This window comes from Spinacia oleracea, chromosome 6 (genome assembly GCF_020520425.1).
Source record: "Spinacia oleracea cultivar Varoflay chromosome 6, BTI_SOV_V1, whole genome shotgun sequence".
In the NCBI taxonomy this organism is placed as follows: domain Eukaryota; kingdom Viridiplantae; phylum Streptophyta; class Magnoliopsida; order Caryophyllales; family Amaranthaceae; genus Spinacia; species Spinacia oleracea.
Window position 1 is genome coordinate 120108662 of NC_079492.1, and position 19371 is coordinate 120128032.

General features: G+C 35.6%; 1 protein-coding gene and 2 long non-coding RNA genes across 4 annotated transcripts in view; 1 reads left to right on the plus strand and 2 right to left on the minus strand.

Moving 5' to 3' along the window:
- LOC130464039 (uncharacterized) overlaps positions 1–2225 on the minus strand; it is a 59338-nt gene extending 57113 nt beyond the window's left edge. Inside the window, exons 1-3 of the long non-coding RNA XR_008924332.1 lie at positions 1676–2225; positions 1465–1587; positions 746–810 (exon numbers count right to left, since the gene is read on the minus strand). This is a non-coding gene — a long non-coding RNA (uncharacterized lncRNA). The remainder of the gene's footprint in view (positions 1–745; positions 811–1464; positions 1588–1675) is intronic.
- Positions 2226–7189: 4964 nt separating this feature from the next.
- On the minus strand, positions 7190–9712 carry LOC130463954 (uncharacterized). The gene is made up of 4 exons (XR_008924198.1): positions 9301–9712; positions 9090–9212; positions 8371–8435; positions 7190–7416 (listed from the first exon to the last, which is right to left on the minus strand). It is a non-coding gene; the product is annotated as an uncharacterized lncRNA (long non-coding RNA).
- A 1092-nt stretch (positions 9713–10804) lies between these two features.
- Positions 10805–17241, plus strand: LOC110797632 (NADH--cytochrome b5 reductase 1). Of its 2 annotated transcripts, none has more exons than XM_022002734.2 (9): positions 10805–11138; positions 11243–11384; positions 12003–12093; positions 12218–12295; positions 12450–12530; positions 12633–12722; positions 15562–15627; positions 16623–16709; positions 16799–17241. In XM_022002734.2, exons 1-9 carry the CDS (start codon positions 11030–11032, stop codon positions 16889–16891), a joined length of 837 nt encoding a protein of 278 aa, XP_021858426.1. In that variant the 5' UTR covers positions 10805–11029; the 3' UTR covers positions 16892–17241. The 2 variants fall into 2 exon arrangements, with proteins under 2 accessions (XP_021858426.1, XP_056687022.1); XM_056831044.1 differs by having other exon boundaries at positions 10814–11138; positions 12633–12782.
- The last annotated feature ends 2130 nt before the right edge of the window (positions 17242–19371 follow it).

The window sequence follows — 19371 nt, forward strand, 5'->3', positions numbered from 1 at the left end:
TTATAACAATAATATTATTTTAATTGAAATAGGCAATGGACCGAGTTTTCTAGCTAGACGAGGTACGGGCGCGACTCCGTAACCTCAGTGACCTGCGATATCGAGGAACGTTTGACTGAAAATAGGACGCGGTGATCAATCCGGTCCGAATGAAAGGCCATGGGCTACCACCATGAACCCCAACTCCTGTTTGTCCGTCACTTTAGACGTGCACAGTCTAAAGCTATTGCTACTCAGTTTCACTTTACATGATTTACAAATTGACACCCTGTTATGACTCAACAATCACATAAGGCATGCAACTCACATTTATTTATAACTGTTTTTATCTTGGAATTGAGTAAGTGATCACAAGGCATCAAACAAGACTCATTCCAATTAACTCCAATCTTTTCTTTAATACTGATCAACCCCTGAATATGGGTATAAGGTTTCAACTTACTAAATAAGGTCCTCCGCCCTCATAAAGTAGTGAAAAGCTAAAAGGGAACAACAATTAACTGATCTGAATTATATACTAAATAATCTAGTGTTCCCAATCAAACATGTTTGCATCAATCTTCCATACTAACATGTTATAATCCTCAAAATGCAATAAAAGTTTAATATGTTCATCCAACAGTATCAAACATGCCATTTCAACCTGACTAAGTTCATCAACAACATTAACATAACCAAGTTCATCAATAATTCAACATGGTTTCAACAATTAGCACACATTCCAAGCACACAGGTATGTACGTACCTTGTGTAAACAAACTGATAGGCCACTTTAACACTTACAAAAGTCGCCTAAAGAGAATTCTCCGCCTAAACAACCAACAAGTAATCTCAATCAATTTCTAATCATTGGCAACCATAATAAAGCATTCTAAATGCATCCTAAACATATTTAGAACTTTCCCCAATATCAAAACTTAAACATTTGCTTTCCTAGCATCATAGTTATTGAACTAGTGATTGAAATTCGTTGAAAACTTTTTGCAAACATCGTACTTTAAATTTTCAGCAATATAAATTCATTTAAAAGCTTCACCAAGGTCAATCTACGTTCCCAGTATCCCAAAACAACCAATTCAATAATCCATACTCAACCTACCATGATTAATAATTATAAAAACCTTGAATTTCATACTTTAAACAATCAAAAACCAATATTTCAATGTAATTAGATAATCTGAAAATTAATAACTTTATTATAAAATTCATATAATCTTAAATTTATAATTTAAATCACAAAACCCATAAATTTAATTCAAGAAAACATAATTCAAATTAATAAATCATGATAAAGCCCTAACTTAATTTTAATTAATCAAAACTGAAAATTAATTCGTTTTTAATCTCAACATCAAATCTGAAAATCGTATTTACCATAAAAATTACAAATTTAATTTAAGAACATAATCTAAATTAACAAGCTTTAATTTAAAATAATTAGTTACTTAGGGTTTAAGAAATAACCAAGGATTAAGGAGAGAGAAGGGCTGGACGGCGGGACGGCGGTGGCTCGCGGCAGAGGTTCACCGGCGACGGTGGCTGGGCGCGGCAGAGGTTCACCGGCGACGGTGGCTGGGCGCGGTGATGCTGCGAAAACGACAAGGCTAAGCTAACGAAAACAGAGGGGGAAAAGGAACGAAGAAGAAAGAAAGAACAAGGGGAGGAGGAGAGATACCGAACGGCGGTCGGTGGTTGGAACGGCGGCGCGGTGGTGGTTGCTGAGGCTGCTGTGTCGAGAGGATGAAGAAGCTCTATTTCTTTTTTTCTTTTTTTTGTTTCACGTGAATGAGGAAGGAGAAGAGAAGGAGGGTTTTATTTTGTTTTACATGAATTAGAAAAGAGAAGGGAGTATGGTTTTGGGGTTTTGTTGGTTTGGGCTTTGCCCAATTGGGCTAGGAGTAGAATTTAGAATTTAGGATTTGCTTTCTAATTTCAATAGAACGTGATTTCAAAATCCGAATTCGTTTCAACGTAAAATTCAAAAATCAATTTTGATTTCATAAATTATTTAAAATATTCAAAATGTAATAACATAATTATATTTTAATTACATATTCATTTCTAAAATTCGTAAATTTACATTTAAATATATTAAATATACGTTAAAGTATATAAATAAAATATAATAAAATTACGGGGGATTACAATCTACCCCTCTTAAAAGAAGTTTCGTCCCGAAACTTGACACGGAAATTCACATATCTTTCCAAACTTTTCAACTTATTCTTATTGTAGAAGTACTTTGTGCCACTCTTGTGCACTCTTTTGCCAACTAAGCGTTACTTGCAATACTCAAGAACACATTTTCTTATGCGGAGGATCTATTTACTTGCATCAACACGTATAATTTGTTAAAATAAGCATAAAAATGCATAAAAACACCATAAAAATAGGTAAAAAGCGCGAATTTATATCGCATTCTACCCCTCTTAAAGAAAACGAGTTACGCCCTCGTAACTCATCTCAGGGAATAACTTTGGATATTTCTCCTCAACGAATTATGTCCTCAATACAATATTCTCACTAAACTCATTCCAACAAGTAAGACTTCTACAATTCTTTCCATACAATGCCTCAACATGTGTCATCGTAATGCTTGCATGGTGACTATTGACGCACGAAAATTCAATTACCCTTAAAATCCATAACACACGTTCTCAACATATATTCCGTTAGTAATCTTAGTCTGTCTATCGTTTGCAGGGTGGAAAGAAATACTCATTTTCAATGTTGTCCCCAAGATTTAACTGGACCTTATTGCCAAAATTTCGGACTTTTGTTCTCGGTAAGGATCTTACAAGTTGCCCTATAAAGGTAATGTCTCCAAATATTCGTAGATAACACCATATCAGTTAACTCTAGGTCATGGGTTTGGTAATTAGCCTTATAAGGTTTCAATTGACGCGACAACAGCTAAATCTAGAAAGCTTCCTCACATTTCTCACTTCACTTGAAATTCGATTCCTTTTTCATCAAGTTGGTCATTGGTTTTGCTTACTTCGAAAAGTCTTTCACAACCTCCTATAATGGTCATCTAGGCTTAGAAAACTTCAAGTATCGGACACGTTCATTTGAGTAGGTCACTCATTCACAGCTTGAATCTTAGCATGTTCTACAGAAACTGCTTCTGTTCAAATTTTCCTTGTTACCGAACCTCATTACACTTTTCATGGGTGTATAACTTTTGGGCTTAACTCTTAGCTCTTGCATCAATTCATGTATTTATTTTCATCTTTTCCAGACAACAATGATTTCTAACGATCCTGGACCACTCAAATCGTCTCTTAGATTTATTCCCTTACGTAACATAGTTCTCAATCAATTTAGTCCTTCACTTTTCCGTCGGTGTCACTTATACACATATGACTTCAAGATTTGTATACTTTATCTAATAAAACTAGATTCTTCCTAAGCGTCTCCAAGTAATCCTCAAGTGTTTGTCATGCTCTTTCTCATTCCTTGAATAAATAGGGATATCATCAATAACATCATAACGAACTTAATTCGGAATTCGTAGAAAATCTCATTCATCAAATCCATAATTAATGCAGGTGCATTGGTTAACCTAAAAGACATTATTCTAAACCCACAATGACAATACGAATCCTAATGAGGTCTTAGGCCCTTATCAGCTATTCTAAATTGGTGGTACTTCAAACACAAATCAGTTTTCGAGAACACACTCGCCCAATTCAATTGGTCTAATATGTCATCTATCCTAGGCAAGGGATACTTGTTCTTGATGGTGTTTAGCTCCCTAAAATCGATGCATAATTCCATACTCTTGTTTTTCTCCTTAACAAACAACACAGGAGCTCCCCACAGTGATGAACTAGGTCTAACATACTCCTTAACGAAACAACTCTTGCAATTGTGTCCTAATTAGATCATTTATAGGTGTCGTTTCAGGATTTAACTCTATAGTGAACTCAAATGCTCTAGCTGGTAACATACTTGCAATTTCACTCGGAAACACATCAATGAATCCACTCACAATGGCAACATCCTCGAATTTAACTCCAACCTCTTTACTCACCTCTAACACACTACAGAAAAATCGTTCACACTCTCTATTCATCGATTTCCTCACTTGCATTACAGAAATAACTAAGGTTCTTGGACTTCTCAAAACATCTACATGAGCTCAACCTTTCAATAGAGTTCCTTAAACTTACTTTCTAAATTTCATAGTCTACCTTAGCCTTGTACAAACTTAGCCAGTCCATCCCCAGAATTACATCCAGGTCCCTCAGATTAAACTTTTATCAAATCAGAAGGGAAAACGCAATCTTTTATCTTCAAAGGCAAGTTCTTCCATAATATACACCTTATGGTTACACCAGTAGGCATAATAACAGGTAAATCAATCATTCAAAATCTACTAACTTCAGACTCTTAATGACAGATGACAAAACAAAAGAATGAGTTACTCCCAAATCAAACAACGTTTCAACTAGCACAAAGTTAATAGGAAAAGTAACATGAACTACGCCTGCAGAATGTTCGGCTTCATTTCGACTCATCAAGAATAGTTTACCCGGTGCCTTATTATGGTTGTTGTTCTCATTGGAAGACTTATTGTGGTTCCCTAGGTTATTCTGCGACCCTATAGGCTTCGAACTCCAATTTCCGGATTGGTTAAACCCTGGTTTCCCTTGGTTTTCCCCAACATTTTACTCTTTTCTTTTCTCCCTAACAACAATATTTTTCTTGTCCCTTCTAGACTAGAAACCATAAATATGAGCAGCTTTCCCATACACAATATCCAAGATGTAAAGGTTTCCACACCTAATCCTAATTGGATCTCCTCGGTCAAACCTTGCTTAAACCTCAGAGCCTTTAGCTCCTCTGTGGCTACAACCTCAGGTGCAAACCACGACAGTGCTATAAATTTGCTATAGTAATCGGCAATGGTCATGCTCCCCATAATAAGGTTTATGAATTCCTAAACTTTTCGCTTTCTCATAAAAGGTAGGGTAAAACTTTCCCTTAAGACAGTAACAATTGAATCCTAATTGAATCTCTCAGCAGTGCTAAGCCTAACTCTATTCTCTCTCCACCATAAATCAGCTTCATCTTTCAAATACATGACAACTTGACCCACTCTCATATTCTAAGGACAGTTCACAGTCTCAAACAATTTCTCAAACTCTCTAACCTAGTTCTCTAAAAAGTAAGATCAGTTTTCCCCTTAAAGTATGGTGATTTAACTTTGGCTAGTCTCTCGAACATGTTCCCAGCAGAATCAGAACGCTCAGTTCTCTCTTGGGTCAGCTTTTCCGCCAAGAGGCGAATAGCAACAACTAAGTCATTATTATTGTCCATTCTATAACACGGCCTGAAATTAATATACTGTATCTTAGGTTCTAAACACTACTTACATGTCATTCTATATCAAGCAATATTTGATTTGACCATAGAGATCGCCTCAATAAACAATATTCACATAAAATCTTTTACGAAGGTGCAACAATCATTGCAAAATAATTCTCCTCTATCATTTGCGAACGACATTCACATAAAGGACATCCGATCGAGGGAAACAAATCAAATTCAATCATCACAAATAATAATAATAAAAGAAATATTCCTCTTCGCGTGCCCAAACTAAATCATTGACCACTTGGATAATTAAATATTTAACTTTAATTCCTCAAAAGAAACTTGTATTTCCTAAAGAAAATTTTATTCCTCAAAACAATATTAATAACAATTTCTAAACCACAATAACGTACTTGTCCTCAAAATAAAATAAAAGCGCTATGCAATAAATTTAAACTACCGTTGGGCGACTTGTCCCACATTATTCCCAACATAAATAAATAATGAAACAATCCTAGAGGGAAACATTATCAATCTTGTTCTTTGATTCCTTATAGCTTTCTAGAGTAAAGGGCTCGTATTTAAATTCATCATCATCCTCGGTATTAAAATATTAAGCTAGTTTTCTCTGCCTTGTGGATCTTCGTAGCCTTTGAGACTGAGGTCATCCTCTAGCTTAGTATCACTACATTATAAATATCAACTCTAGTGTGCCTTCTAGCACGGTCAAACTCACGAAGGGTTTCCTCATCCCTATCAGGGTCTCCTGTTCTTAATATATGACGCATTCTGCGTTCAACGCTGGTGTAACTATTAATGTCAGACTCATAATCCATTTCATTCTCATGATCACTTAGTACAATTGGGTTGCTCTTGAATCATAGGAAGATATTCACATCTAAACACTACTTTCTCACAAAAATATCAGTTGTCTCTATATCGATCTTTCTCGAGAGATCCTATATTGGTGTACTTGGAAAGGAATATTTTATTCCTGAAACAAACAACTTAAGATCTTACTAACGATTTCCCAACCAAAGCATAATCAGAATTCAATAAAACAATAAGTTTGGTGGAATCAAACAATTTCTATGCACATTTACATGCAACACTTAAACATTTAACACATGCACATAGCAATTAACTTCTTATGTTAGCAATTAACTACTAATGCACATATAATTCTATCCTATATGCCCTTTCCTATATTACCCATCTCTCATAATAAATCATAATAGGTCAAACATTGAAGAATTTAAAGAATAAAACAAGAACGATTAGTAAGAAAAAGTTTATTAAACGAATTAATAATAAACGAATAAATAAAATAAAGAATATTTTTTTTTTTTAAAAAAACGAATAATTAATAAGAAATTTTTATTAAACGAATAAATAATAAACGAATACATATTTATTAAGCGAATAAATATTAAACGAATAAATATACTTAAGGAATAAGATTTTTTTATTTTATTTTTTTCGAATATATTTAATTTAATTTCGAAAATAAAGAAAAACGTACTTAATTCACATAAACAAAAAGTTTCGAATAAATAAGTTAATTCCGAACTTAAATAAGAAATATTATATACTTTCAAACAAAATAAAATGAATTTGGTCCCCAAAAAAAAAGTACGCATTTTTGAATGATGTAATACGTAGAAGAGGAAATTCGTTTTAGGAAAATAGCTAGTTTAGGCACCTAAAATCATTGAAGTAAAACCATAAGCTTCTAGATACCACTTTGTAACACCCCGGCAATTCTCTCTTTTCTAAAAGAACATTTTAATATAAAACGTAGAGAATTATCAAGGCATTATCGCCCGTGTGAAAACGTAACGGCTTATTCAGAATTTTGCAGCGGAAAACATAAAACTAACTGTAGGTTTATAAATAATCATGTTCAGAATAAATCCCAAAAACCAATCAACGAAAAACAAAGTTAATGTTACTAATTCAATAAGTTTTAGAGTCCACTTAAACAAACCAAATCCAACTTAGAAAATCAAATGAACTACAAGCTCTCTAATCCCGATCCCAATGATGCATCATCTTCAAACCTGTAGATGGGCAACGCTTATTGATCCTTAGAGACTGCTCACCAAAGATGGGTCATCACAGGATCAATAAGGCATAGCCATGATCAACACACACAAACAAAGCACGTAATCAGCAAAGCTGAGTACTACATACTAAAGCAATAATAATCCTAACATGATACTATTAAACATAATTAAGGGCAGACAAAGCATGATAATCTGACGACCATACTTAACTAGACTAGGCTAGACTGGACTAGACTTTTATAACAATAATATTTTTTTAATTGAAATAGGCAATGGACCGAGTTTTCTAGCTAGACGAGGTACGGGCGCGACTCCGTAACCTCAGTGACCTGCGATATCGAGGAACGTTTGACTGAAAATAGGACGCGGTGATCAATCCGGTCCGAATGAAAGGCCATGGGCTACCACCATGAACCCCAACTCCTGTTTGTCCGTCACTTTAGACGTGCACAGTCTAAAGCTATTGCTACTCAGTTTCACTTTACATGATTTACAAATTGACACCCTGTTATGACTCAACAATCACATAAGGCATGCAACTCACATTTATTTATAACTGTTTTTATCTTGGAATTGAGTAAGTGATCACAAGGCATCAAACAAGACTCATTCCAATTAACTCCAATCTTTTCTTTAATACTGATCAACCCCTGAATATGGGTATAAGGTTTCAACTTACTAAATAAGGTCCTCCGCCCTCATAAAGTAGTGAAAAGCTAAAAGGGAACAACAATTAACTGATCTGAATTATATACTAAATAATCTAGTGTTCCCAATCAAACATGTTTGCATCAATCTTCCATACTAACATGTTATAATCCTCAAAATGCAATAAAAGTTTAATATGTTCATCCAACAGTATCAAACATGCCATTTCAACCTGACTAAGTTCATCAACAACATTAACATAACCAAGTTCATCAACAATTCAACATGGTTTCAACAATTAGCACACATTCCAAGCACACAGGTATGTACGTACCTTGTGTAAACAAACTGATAGGCCACTTTAACACTTACAAAAGTCGCCTAAAGAGAATTCTCCGCCTAAACAACCAACAAGTAATCTCAATCAATTTCTAATCATTGGCAACCATAATAAAGCATTCTAAATGCATCCTAAACATATTTAGAACTTTCCCCAATATCAAAACTTAAACATTTGCTTTCCTAGCATCATAGTTATTGAACTAGTGATTGAAATTCGTTGAAAACTTTTTGCAAACATCGTACTTTAAATTTTCAGCAATATAAATTCATTTAAAAGCTTCACCAAGGTCAATCTACGTTCCCAGTATCCCAAAACAACCAATTCAATAATCCATACTCAACCTACCATGATTAATAATTATAAAAACCTTGAATTTCATACTTTAAACAATCAAAAACCAATATTTCAATGTAATTAGATAATCTGAAAATTAATAACTTTATTATAAAATTCATATAATCTTAAATTTATAATTTAAATCACAAAACCCATAACTTTAATTCAAGAAAACATAATTCAAATTAATAAATCATGATAAAGCCCTAACTTAATTTTAATTAATCAAAACTGAAAATTAATTCGTTTTTAATCTCAACATCAAATCTGAAAATCGTATTTACCATAAAAATTACAAATTTAATTTAAGAACATAATCTAAATTAACAAGCTTTAATTTAAAATAATTAGTTACTTAGGGTTTAAGAAATAACCAAGGATTAAGGAGAGAGAAGGGCTGGACGGCGGGACGGCGGTGGCTCGCGGCAGAGGTTCACCGGCGACGGTGGCTGGGCGCGGCAGAGGTTCACCGGCGACGGTGGCTGGGCGCGGTGATGCTGCGAAAACGACAAGGCTAAGCTAACGAAAACAGAGGGGGAAAAGGAACGAAGAAGAAAGAAAGAACAAGGGGAGGAGGAGAGATACCGAACGGCGGTCGGTGGTTGGAACGGCGGCGCGGTGGTGGTTGATGAGGCTGCTGTGTCGAGAGGATGAAGAAGCTCTATTTCTTTTTTTTTCTTTTTTGTTTCACGTGAATGAGGAAGGAGAAGAGAAGGAGGGTTTTATTTTGTTTTACTTGAATTAGAAAAGAGAAGGGAGTATGGTTTTGGGGTTTTGTTGGTTTGGGCTTTGCCCAATTGGGCTAGGAGTAGAATTTAGAATTTAGGATTTGCTTTCTAATTTCAATAGAACGTGATTTCAAAATCCGAATTCGTTTCAACGTAAAATTCAAAAATCAATTTTGATTTCATAAATTATTTAAAATATTCAAAATGTAATAACATAATTATATTTTAATTACATATTCATTTCTAAAATTCGTAAATTTACATTTAAATATATTAAATATACGTTAAAGTATATAAATAAAATATAATAAAATTACGGGGGATTACAGAACCGATCCGACATTGATCCGAAATCCGATTTGACCCGTAAATCAAAGACCCGAACCTGATCCGCTAACAACCCGAGGAGACCCGTGACCCGATTAGTATCTGACTAGTTTTAACAGAACCGAACCCGCATCCGACCCGATAGCAATCCGAAATCCGATTTTACCCGATAACTACTATAATCGACCCGACCCGATAAAACCCGATATCCGATTTAACCCGCATTGGTGTTGACTCGGTCCGAATGAACACGTAACCGACTTTCAACCGAATTTTGGACCGAGGGAGTAGAATTCTAAAAAATTAGTATTTGGCATCTAATATTAGATTTATAAAGTGATCTGAATTTGATAGTGAACTCGAGAGATACTCGATCCATACAACATAAGAATACAAGCCAACCTGATCTTAGCCCGAACCACAAACCGCAAACCGCAAACTCAATCCGTAATTGACCCCGATCTGAGGTGCGACCAGTTCGAACTTGACCCGAACCAAAGACTCACGATCAAACATGACCCTAACTCGAGACTATATCCGATCTAGACATGACCCATTCGCACAGTAAATCAGTTAAAATAGTAAATGAATCAAACATACACTCGAATTCGAAACTTATCCAATCCGGACATCACCGGTACCCGCAGTAAGCCGATAAAAATAGCAACTCTGTATCCGACATACACCCGAACCGAACTAGACCCGAACCAAATTAAACCGATACAAAACCGTTTTAAACCCGAACCGGTTCAAACCGAACCCGAGATTTAATCGAACCGAAATTACCCGAACCGAAACCGACTCGAAACCGAAACATCATATTAACCGACTTCATCCGAAACCGAAGTTATCCGAACCGATCCAAATTGACCCGGATAGAAACATTAACCCGATATTATCCGATTTCGACAAGACCCGAACCGTTTATAACCGATCCGAAACCAATCCGATGACCCGATTTGACAGCCCTAGTTGCAGCCGAATCGAATCCGGTCTAAACATTAACAGCCCGTTGGTGAAATAATGTAGGCTTCTTACTCGTGAAACTCGTGGTAGGTGGTGAGAGTCGGGGAGAGAAATCTGATTCTCATATCTCGGTATCTCCTCAAACACATTGTTTTCATCATACGAAGTTGACCCATTTCCTCACCTAAATCCGCCCATTGTTTCATTAATCACACCTAACACACCCATTCTTTCTCTTCAAAATCAAACTACCATTTTACTTTTTTGCCACAAAACATTCCTTTCCCCAAAATATGGATTACTTGGAATCTCCTGAGATGCAAATTGTAGCCATTGGAGTAGCAGTTGTTGTTGTTGCAGCTACAGCTTCTTGCTTATTCTCCACCAAGAAGAAATCTAGAGGTAGGTGTTATTTTTTATTAGATTCTTTGTATTTCTGTATAATTTTGAATATAATATTTGTACATGAAATATGATCAAATTTGTGTGATTTCTGTGCATTGTAGTTTGCTTGGATCCTGAGAATTTCAAGGAATTTAAGCTGGTGAAGCGCACCCAGATCAGCCATAATGTGGCTAAGTTTACATTTGCACTTCCTTCTCCTACTTCTTTGTTGGGTCTTCCCATTGGTCAACATATAAGTTGCAGGTATTCAATTGTATACTTATACTGTGCTTATTTTTTGGTGGGGTTTTTATAGTTTGTATTTTTGGTGAATTTCAGTAGACACTGTTGATAATGTGATGCTAAGATTGTTTTTTTTAGTGGGTTGATTAATTTGTGTTAGGTTTCAGACTATCCATCTTTGAAACTATTATGTTTATTTTTGGTGGGGTTGTAATAATTTGTTTTGGGGATTCAAAAAAGATTGTTGATATTTTTGGTGAATTTATAGTTTGTATTTTGGTGAATTTCAGTAGACACTGTTGATAATGTGATGCTAAGATTGTTTTTTTTAGTGGGAGATTAATTTGTGTTAGGTTTCAGACTATCAATCTTTGAAACTATTATGTTTATTTTTGGGTTTGTAATAATTTGTTTTTGGGATTCAAAAAAGATTGTTGATATTTGATGATAAGATTAGTTTTTAGTGGGTTGATTCATTTGTGGTTGGCTTCATGATTAATCTTTGGAACTTGAAGATGTTTCATTAGGAACATGATTCGTTTATGGTTATGATCTGCCTGTGCCAACATAACTTATTATGATTATGTATGTAGCCCCAGTAATATATTTTTATAAATTTTTTCCATATATTGAATTTAGGGGAAAGGACGGTCAAGGAGAAGAGGTCATTAAACCATACACTCCAACTACATTGGACTCTGATGTCGGACGCTTTGAGTTAGTCATCAAGGCATGTCTGAATTTTTATTTGAGTGTTTGACTCTATTCTTTGTGGTTTGTGATATGGTGTAAGTATTGCAGTTCTGTTCTAACAATTTTAGAGTTGATGTTGTGTTTGGATTTGTTCTAATTAGATGTATCCTCAAGGAAGAATGTCACATCATTTCCGAGAGATGCGTGTCGGTGATTATCTTGCTGTGAAGGGACCTAAGGTGTGTTCTATATTCTTCGTGACAAGAATTGTTTGGCTCAAGTATAGCTAGTTCTTATTTTACATTTAGTGTTTTTTGTGCCATGTTATCTTACCATTTGAAAGCAACAGTAACAAGACTCTAACTTCAACGATCTTTTTTGTTGAGTGTATAGGGACGGTTCAAATACCAGCCTGGTGAAGTTAAAGCATTTGGGATGCTTGCTGGAGGTTCTGGCATCACTCCAATGTTTCAAGTAATTATTTGTGCTCTCCTTTTTGAAACAAATCGTTCTTAATGTTTATGTTATTTGATTTGACATCAAATGCCTTAATTCTCTTGGTTATTTTTGAATCAGGTAGCTAGAGCCATCTTGGAGAACCCGAAAGATAAAACAAAAGTACAACTAATTTATGCCAATGTGACATATGAAGATATTCTTTTGAAGGTAATAGCACTATATTTACAAATTTATATCCATGTGAAATATCCAAGAATTCTTTTGAAGGTAGATATTTTGTATTTTGTTCTTTCACTGTCTGATTAAGAAGCTAGCAATATCCCTTGGCCAGGGTAGTAGTTGAGATACCTCGGTAGTCTCTTTTGGCTGCCTGCATATGAGCAGTGGTACGTTTGTGCATAAAATTGGCTCAGAGTGCATAGGAGATATCAGGTTTTGTGATGGTGAGATAGATTAATCTACCTATCAGTCTCCCAACTCAGGTGTGAGTTTGAGATGAGCTTCAATAGGTACCCTAACAGATTTGTCTTTATGCATTCCATACTCCTTGATCAAGTCAAAAGCATATTTCCTTTGTGACAAAAAGAAACCCTGATTGCTTCTATCCATTTCTATCCCTAGAAAGTACCTTAAAGCTCCTAGATCCTTCATGTGAAATTGAGATGAGAGAAAGTTTTTCTCTCTTTGTATGAGTAATTCATTATTCCCAGCTATGATCAGATCATCAACATAGACTAGGCAGCTACAAAGGACTTCTCCAATACTTGAGTGAAAAAAGAATAATCAGTTTTAGATTGCACAAACATGAATTGCTTTAGGGTTGATGACAGTTTTGCAAACCACTATTTAGGGGCTTGTTTCAAGTGGGTATTTCACCTATAGAGTGACTTTTTGAGTTTGCACACCTGTGTTGACTTGGTGTATGCTTTCTCTTAGATTTTTCTGTTCCACTTTGTGTAGCCTGCAGGAAATCAGGAAGGGTCATGTACACCTCTTCTTCTAATTCTCCATGCAAGAAAGCATTCTTGACATCCATTTGCACCACTATCCAATCTTCCATGGCAGCCACTGCTAAGAGAGCTCTTACTTTGGTCATTTTTGCCACAGGGGCAAATGTTTCTCCATAATCAACCCCATATTTTTGTCTATAACCTAACACTACCACTCTTGCTTCGTATCTGTCCAAGGCACCATTTCTATCTCTCTTGGTTTTGTACAACCACTTGTTCCCTATAGCCTTTTTGTCCCAAGGGAAGATCAGTGATTTCCCATGTGCCATTGCTTTCTAAGGCTTGTATCTCCTCATTCATGGCCTTTCTCCATTTTTCCAACTTGACTGATTCCTTGAATTGTATGGGATCCTATACATCAATGAGTGCAGCAAGGAAGATAGAAAAGAGAGGTTGCATTGTAGGGAACACCATGTTGGCAACATAGTTGGCTTGAGTATCTGTGGTTGGTATAGTTATGTTGTGTTCATAGTCTATCAACCAAGAGGGGGGTTTCTAAGGTCTAGTGGTTCTTCTTGGAGCTTCTGGTGTAGTTTGAGAAGTGACAGGTAAGTGTATGTGAGGGGGTGCTGATTGAGGTGAGCTTGGTGCTGACTGAGGTGAACTTGGTCGTGAGTTTGTGGGTGTATCTTCTGTTCCTCATCTTCTGCAGCACCATTAACATCATCCACAGTGGGCACAGGAACATGTAAGGATTCGATTCCCTGTATGGAAGCGATGAGGTGTTTTTTATTGTAATGTCTCATGGAATTTTACATCCCTAGAGACAAAGAACTGCTGGGTGCTCAAGTTTAAGAGTTTGTAACCCTTCTGGTTAACACAGGATAGCATAAGAACACACATGGGACTGCTCTTGTAACAAACTTATCTTCCCCGCACTGGATCCTATGTTTGTCCTTTTGTGATGTAGGTGAATTATATATGTCACCTCATAACTTCCTAGGTAGCAATCCCTAGGTTTAGGAGAGTATATATATACATATATATATACATATATATATATATATATATATACCCTTGCATACTCTTGTAAATGTTCATTATGTTTATATGAAAAAGGGTTAGCCTTACAAAGCTATTAATACCAACAAACTCTCACATTCATACCGTGCTTGATTACTCGTAACTTAGCTCTGATACCATGAAGAATCTGATGATTCTAAATAATACAAGCAGGATCTTTTTATTTTGACATTGTTGCCAGATTTGTTTCTTTGCATTCTCTGCTATTTTATTATTTGTCCACCTTGTTGGGTTTGATGTTCCCCTCTTTTAAGCATTTCAAAATATAACACATTACAGAAGATTAGTTTGCTATATCTGAGAGAATTTAAGAGGGTTCGGATGAAACTGTGATGCTCTGAATCACCTAGCAAGAGCATATGTCTTGTGTTCACCTGATTTAACATGGTACCAAAGCAAACGATTTGGACAGGGGACGACCACTCATGTAGTCATGTCAATAGGGAAATCATTTGAAGAAATTTGAGATTTAGAATTTCAACTTCTAAAAGTAGAACAACGTTATTGATGGAAGTTACATCGGGGTTGAGCATGAAGATGTGATCTGGTAGTACTTTGGCAGTCCATACAAAGACGGGAAAAAGGTCTATCCCTTTTTAACATAATACTCCGTATTTGAGATAATTAGATGATGTTGAATTTTAATTTTAATTTTAATTTTTTCTATTGTCAGAAGTTGAATTCCAACATAGTGTTGAATTTGTATTTTGTTTGGCCAAGTCCTTTTATCCTTATATTTTTTCGATTCAAATAAGTCACTAGCTCACTCTGATCTGTAGCTGTGTGGGATATGCTTCTCCAAGTTTGAGCGACGTGTTCAGAAAACCAAGATTCTCTTCGAGTCTACTGTTTTACACTTTTACTTTTAACTATAATCTTTTGTGCTGATAATATCTCGATGCTAAAGACTCAATAAAGAAGGTTACTCTACGTGGTATACGTTGTGCTTTTTGTTGATATATTTGCTCCATTGAGAGCTCATTATGACTTTGGTGAATTTCTGACTTTTGCAGGAAGAACTGGATGGGCTAACCGAGAATTATCCTGATCGTTTCAGTATTTTCTATGTCCTTAATCAGGTTCACTGCTCCCTTATTCATTTTAATAACAATGCCATGGTCTTGTTACTCGGACATGAAAATCATTTTCTTTCTTTTTTCCCTTTCTCTTGGAAGTTGGGGGATGGGGGAGGGGAAGGGGCTATGGCCCTGTGTATTACATCGGAGGTGTTACGAAGTCCTATATCTGGAATGATCCTGATCCAATTTAGAAATGGTTTCTGCATGAGTCTTTGTTTGTTATATGCATATCGTCGTGTTCTAAGTTCAGGATGTTGTCTTCTGTTGTAATTTTCTGAGGAACTGCTGCATTAGAGTGTATGATGGGTCAAAACCTCTTAATTTATGACCTATGTTACTTGGACTCTTCATTTTACCTCAAGTACCCGTGTCATATCCTTGACACTCGGACATGGGTATGGACACTGGACACTTCATTTTGGACAAAAATCATGAACTTTTTCACAAAATAGCCGAGTCAGACACTTGGACACGTATCCGCGTCCGATATGGGTACCCGAGTCCGAGTAACATAGTTTATGACTGTAATGATGCCCAACTTTTTATTTTTTCATATACTAATTTAAAATACGGAGCATGGCTTGGGCACTGCGGAAGTTACTCCTCAAGGGGGATAATGAAATCTGAAAATAGCTCGAGACTGGTCTGATAATGTAGCAGTTTTTTTTTCTGAGAAACGGGAGGGACAAAATGCTTATCCATGTCCCATTTCCCTTTTTCTGCGAAATCCCTCCACGAAAAGTAGGGAGTAGAGTAGACATTGTTGGTACAACACATTGTCAATACCACCAAAATTCTTGTTTAATATATTTCAAATAATGCTTTCTTGCACTGGGCTCTTTTCCACTATGAGGTTGAGGAATGGAACACTAAGTCACTAAGTATCTTCTTCAGCAACATTTTGTTTAGCGTGCTGTATTTTATGTTATGCAACTCCTCTCACCTGTACTAAATCATTTGGACTTTTGTTTTGGGTTTCTATTTCTACTTGACAGCCTCCTGAAGGATGGAAAGGTGGTGTTGGATTTGTAAGCAAAGAAATGATCAAAGAACACTGCCCTGCACCTGCATCAGATATTCGGGTACATACTAAATTCCTAGCTTACTCCCTCCTGAACATCTATCAATGACGGTAACTTGGTGTATTGAACTTAAATCATGAATTTTACAGATCTTGAGGTGCGGCCCTCCGCCTATGAACAAAGCTATGGCTGCTCACCTGGAGGAACTGAGCTATTCTTCAGAGATGCAGTTTCAGTTCTGATCATACTAATCCATTATTCCATTCATATCGTGCTTCATTTAGCACGTGAGATTGGGTTATGTCATTGTTATACCACTTTGATTCATTGGCTAGATGTTGAACTACTTAGGCGAGGTGATTTCTGCGAGTGTTTAAGTTGATGCCAGAAAACTTGTTTAGCTTGTTTATGTTGGCGTCAAGATTAGAAAATCTGTACGAGTGTTTGACTCATTAAGTTCCTGTGTTGCTCGATTAACATTTTAGACAGCTGTTTCAACAACAAATTAGCAGAAGGGTTGTTACTAATAGAACAACACTGGCGTTGGTGATGTTTAACAGTCTACAAATTACAAGGGACGTTTTTCTTGCTATTCCTTTGTTGTCACACTTGCAAATTATGAGTGTTTGACTAAGGATTAAGAACTGCAAATCTTAAGGTCAGGTAGATGTCATGCAGCATCTGAAATCGCGACTTTTCCAGTTATTTTCGATTAAGCGGGTGTTTGGTTTGAATGCCGGAAACGGAATGGATTGGAAACAAATAAGAAGAAGAAGGGTTAATAGTTACCGTTATTGTTCGAATTTGTTTGGTTGAGCTAGTGGAATGGAATCACTTTCAAAAATAAAGATTGAAAAATGAAAAGAGGAATGTGATCCACCAAGAAATCATTGCGTACAATCAAAATTAATTTATGGTTGCCACTTGAAGATGAGAAACAAAAAAGGAGAGAGAATGTGAAATAATTTATTAGAGGAGAGTAAGGTAAACAAAAAAGGACGCCGCTTCTCCTCTTTTCTCTCTTTTTAGGGTTTATAAAAATTAGAGTTTTCTAGGGTGGAAATAGCCATTTTTCTTCAGAAATTTGGTTATTTTCGCCCCTTCTCTTTCAATTTTGTTGTGCTTTTGCGTTAGATTTCAATAAAACTACATAGTTTCAGTGTAGTAAGTATCCCTATGGTGGGTTTGATTGTTTCGGTGTAGGAAGTACCCCTATGGTGGGTTTGATTTTAGTTAAGTTTGTGTGTTTAGTTTAGTTTAGGTTGTTTCTTTGGTAAAGATTTATGCGGGATCGAAGAAGATGTCAATATTTCGACTACAATCAAACGAATCAGACGGAAATCATATTTGTCACGGCTACAACAGATCTATAGACCCCCTCGTCAATGAAGGCTGTAAATCACAGCGATATAAAAGAGGGTATACAGAATGTTTGATATACTACGACCGTAGCTATGGTGAAAGGAAGTTTTTATTTGATTCGATTGTTATGTATTTGTTAGATTTAAATTTTTATGTAGATGTCGTATGACTTTTTAACAATGAATTAATTTGTTTATAAAAAAAAAAAAGGTAAATTGTTTGGGGATCTATGAGAAAGACTTGTTATTCTCAATTCTCAAATAATGGATTGGAATACCAACATAGAGTTGGCTCAAGTGGTAAGCAGCTTGATGCCGCTTAAGGGAGGTCTCGGGTTCGAGCCTCGCCGTATGCAGAAACTCTTGTTGGGAGACTCACCCACCACAAGCAAGGTGTGCGACCCGGGTCGGATCCTACTTTTATCTTACCAATCTAAAAGTAATGGATTTCCTTAACTTCATAAGCTTTTTATTTTAATTCCCCACTATTGAACCTCAGCTTTGCCAATAACCACTGCTTGACAAATTTATGCACAAATCAAAGCTAGGTTAAAATTTTCTATTTCTTGTATTCATGAAATTAGTGGGTTGAGTTCAACAAATAATAGTTTTTTTTATTGGAGCAATAACTTTCCTATGAAACCGCATTTTATATATAAGATCATCTAGATATCACGCGTGTTGTGTTTCCTGTGTTGGTACTAATTAGATTTAGTCTAGAAGATAACTAATTGTATAACAAAATAATTTTAATATATAGTTGTACTTATGAGTCGAATAATTATGATTTTGAAACAAACTTAGTACTCCGTACTAACTAAAACAAATGTAATCTTATCTAAAATAAATTATTCTTAACTAAATAAAGATTATTCCGCTCATAATTTGTTAAGATTAAGTTTGTTTTAGTTGAGAATATTTTAATTTTTGTTCATACTAATGTTATTTTTAGTTAAGAATAGTTTCGTGTTAGTTACAATTAAATTTGTTGCAGTTAAGATTAAATTTGTATTAGTTAAGAATTTTTTTTTTTTTTTTGCTAGCAAGGTAATGATAATATTAATCTCAACAAAAACAACCTAAGCTTGACTCAAAGGGACACGAACCAACTAGGTTGGACCTTATCACCTAAGAGCAAGCAAACACACAGCTATACAAAAACACAGCTCACAGAGCCATAAACCACAAGTAATCTCTCCTACTAACTTTCTTAGGCATCACTACCTTAATTCTAGCTTTAACAATCTGTTTAATTCCATTTACAATATTCTGGACAGTTGGAACACTCTTATCCCAGAAGCTACCATTTCTACACTGCCATATAGAGTACACTGCTGCTGCCAACCCTGCATAATAGACTT

Coding starts and splice junctions, on each gene's coding strand:
- LOC110797632 (XM_056831044.1), top strand. CDS start 11,030: ATGGATTACTTGGAATCTCCTGAGATGCAAATTGTAGCCATTGGAGTA. Junction 12,296..12,449: donor TTGCTGTGAAGGGACCTAAG/GTGTGTTCTATA, acceptor TTGAGTGTATAG/GGACGGTTCAAATACCAGCC. Junction 16,710..16,798: donor CACCTGCATCAGATATTCGG/GTACATACTAAA, acceptor TGAATTTTACAG/ATCTTGAGGTGCGGCCCTCC.